General features: G+C 46.8%; 1 protein-coding gene across 1 annotated transcript in view; it reads right to left on the bottom strand.

Moving 5' to 3' along the window:
- Positions 1–73: 73 nt before the first annotated feature.
- LOC109922249 (gastrula zinc finger protein XlCGF57.1-like) overlaps positions 74–2,815 on the bottom strand; it is a 25,735-nt gene continuing 22,993 nt past the window's right edge. Inside the window, exon 4 of the mRNA XM_048619307.1 lies at positions 74–928. Coding sequence (XP_048475264.1) covers positions 430–928 — 499 coding nt within the window. The 3' untranslated portion in view covers positions 74–429. The remainder of the gene's footprint in view (positions 929–2,815) is intronic.

Genomic DNA, 2,815 nt, shown 5'->3' with positions numbered 1-2,815 from the left:
AAGGCTGACGTTTCTGATGAAGGGTCTAGGCCCGAAACGTCAGCCTTTCTGCTCCTATGATGCTGCTTGGCCTGCTGTGTTCATCCAGCTCTGCACCTTGTTGTCTCAGATTCTCCAGCATCTGCAGTTCCTACTATCTCTGGAACAGAGACAAACGTGTTTATTCTAGATCTCCCGCAGTGGTAGAACAAATACCATTTACTCCCTACAGTACAATAAATCTACTTCCTCAGTTTCTGTGGATCAGTTCAGTGGGAACATGCAGTCCCAAGCTCAAAGAGCATCAGCCCCCCACTGGAAGTGGGGTGGTTGAGAGCAGCTAGTCCAGCAGAAAGGGGACCCTCTGGCGCTCCTGCTCCACCCACTGTCAGAATAAACAGGTTTCAGTCCTGGATGTGACTTACAGCAGCAGAATATCAGTCACTGCGCTCACTTGTGAACACGCTGGTGCCTCAGCAGGCTGGATGAATGGGTGAATCGCTTCCCACATTGCGAGCAGGAGAACGGCCTCTCCCCGGTGTGAGCCCCCTGGTGTGCCACGAGGTGGCACGACTGAAGGAATCCCTTCCCGCACACTGAGCAGGTGAACGGCCGCTCCCCAGTGTGGACCCGCTTGTGGGTCAGCAGGTGGGACGCTTGGATGAAGCTCTTCCCGCACTCGGAGCAGGTGAAAGGCCTCTCGCCGGTGTGGACCCGCTGGTGATCCCAGAGGTGGGATGAATGATTGAAGCCCTTCCCGCACTCGGAGCAGGTGAATGGCCTCTCCCCGGTGTGGACCCGCTGGTGATTCCGCAGGTAGGACGACCGAGTGTACCCTTTCCCGCACTCAGAGCAGGTGAACGGTCTCTCCCCGGTGTGGACCCGCTGGTGATTCCAGAGATCAGATGACTGAAGGAAGCCCTTGCCACACTCGGAGCAGGTGAACGGCCTCTCCCCCATGTGAATATGTTGATGTGGGATCATTAATCCCTCCTCCTCACCCTTCCCACTAATGCAAGAATTCATGGAGTCCATGGAACGGACGAATACTCCTCCTGGATTCAACAGCCCAATGGTGTTCCAGTCCTGGTGAATCAAGATTACGGTCAGACTTTCACTTAGTTCCAGATTTCTGTCTGCAAATTCTGACACCCTGTGAAAAGCAGTTTACAAAATCTCCAGTCAGTCAGTCGGGGACAGAAATTCAGAACAGACACTTCCAGTTTCTGTGGAACACTTTTTCTCATCTCTTGTTTTTGAAGAGCTGTAAATCTCCACCCCACGCAACTCTTCCCCCATTTCTCTCCCTTCTGTAACTAATCCACCTGAAAATACCCAATCTATGCCCACCCAGGACTTGAATTGAAAACCTTCAAGCTGATTGCCAAGATAACAATTTGTTCATTTCCAATTATATTTTATCAGAGAAAACAGAAAGGATAATGTCGCCATAGACTGGCTAGACCAAAGGCTGGATAGGCTGGGACATATTTCATTGGAGCATATGAGATTACGACCTTAAAGAAGTTTATAAAATAATGAAGGGTATAGATACGAGTTAATGGTAATTGTCTTTTCCCTAGGATGGGAGATTTCAAGACTAGGGGACACATTTTTAAGGTGAGAGGAGAGAGATTTAAAAGAGACATGAGGGGCAAATTTCTTTTACAGGGAGGGTGGTTCGTGTGTGGAGTGAACTTCCTGAGGAAGCGGTGAATGTGGATACAATTACAACATTTAAAAGATATTTGGATAAGTACATGAATAGGAAAGGTTGGGAGTGATATGGGCGAGGAGCAGGCAGGTGGGACTAGTTTAGTTTGGGATTATGTTCGGCACGGACTGGTTGGACCGAAGGGTCTGTTTCCGTGATTGTATGACTGGTGGTGGTGTAACCTGAGGGTCAGCACACTTTAGAAGAGGGGAGAGGTGGATAAGGAGAGTCCTTTATGGTAACCTCAGCTGGCGCGGGAACTGAACCCACGGTGTTGGCGTCACTCTGTATTGCAAACCGGCCGTCTAGACAACTGACATACGTGGCACATTATTGGTTCATTAGACATTCAGTGCAGAAGTGCAGTTCGTGGAACCCTGTTAGTATAGTGAGAGCATGAATACAATCAATGATATCAAAACGAATTGCACTGGCACTTGAAGGAAAAACACTTACAGAATTAAGGAGAAGTTGAGGGTGCATGAGAATCATTGTTGGACTAAGTCAGCGTGGACTCTAATTGCTAAATAGACTATTCTATTAGCCCTACTAGTGCAAAACAGAGTCAGTTAGCTCAATTAGCTGGATGGCTAGTTTGCAATGTAGCGTGATGCCAACGGTATGCGTTCAATTCCTGCACTGCTGAGGTTATTGACCCTCAGATTAAACCACCAACTCTCATCTCTATCTAATGAGAGAGCAGCCCACTGGGACTATGATGTCTTTACTTTTATTACACATCAACTCTATCATTGGAAATAAATGATGTGACTACAGTACTTGCTTTACAACACTATATTTAATTGTAAGCAAAGTTTAGAGATAAGGAAACAATATATCAAACATATGGAGTATAACCGTGGACATTTCTTAATTAACATTATATCATTACAACTTGATAATTTATTGCTCGCAGGGTTTTCACGTGAGAAAACAATCCCTATAGTTGTGAACGAAATGAAAGAGGCCATCTTTTAGCCAGATAAAGAAATGTGTCAAGATGAGAGAGCAAAGGATGATAATGTCTCGAAGAGAGACACACATACCTGAACCAAGCTCTGCAGAGTCTGCTCCCTCCCTTGGATTCACTCCAGTTGCAATAAGTGAACAGTTTTCCCCCCT

This window comes from Rhincodon typus, chromosome 42, assembly GCF_021869965.1.
Source record: "Rhincodon typus isolate 14 chromosome 42, sRhiTyp1.1, whole genome shotgun sequence".
In the NCBI taxonomy this organism is placed as follows: Eukaryota; Metazoa; Chordata; class Chondrichthyes; order Orectolobiformes; family Rhincodontidae; genus Rhincodon; species Rhincodon typus.
The sequence above is the reverse complement of the archived record's forward strand: the minus strand, read 5'-3'. Positions and strand labels throughout refer to the sequence as shown.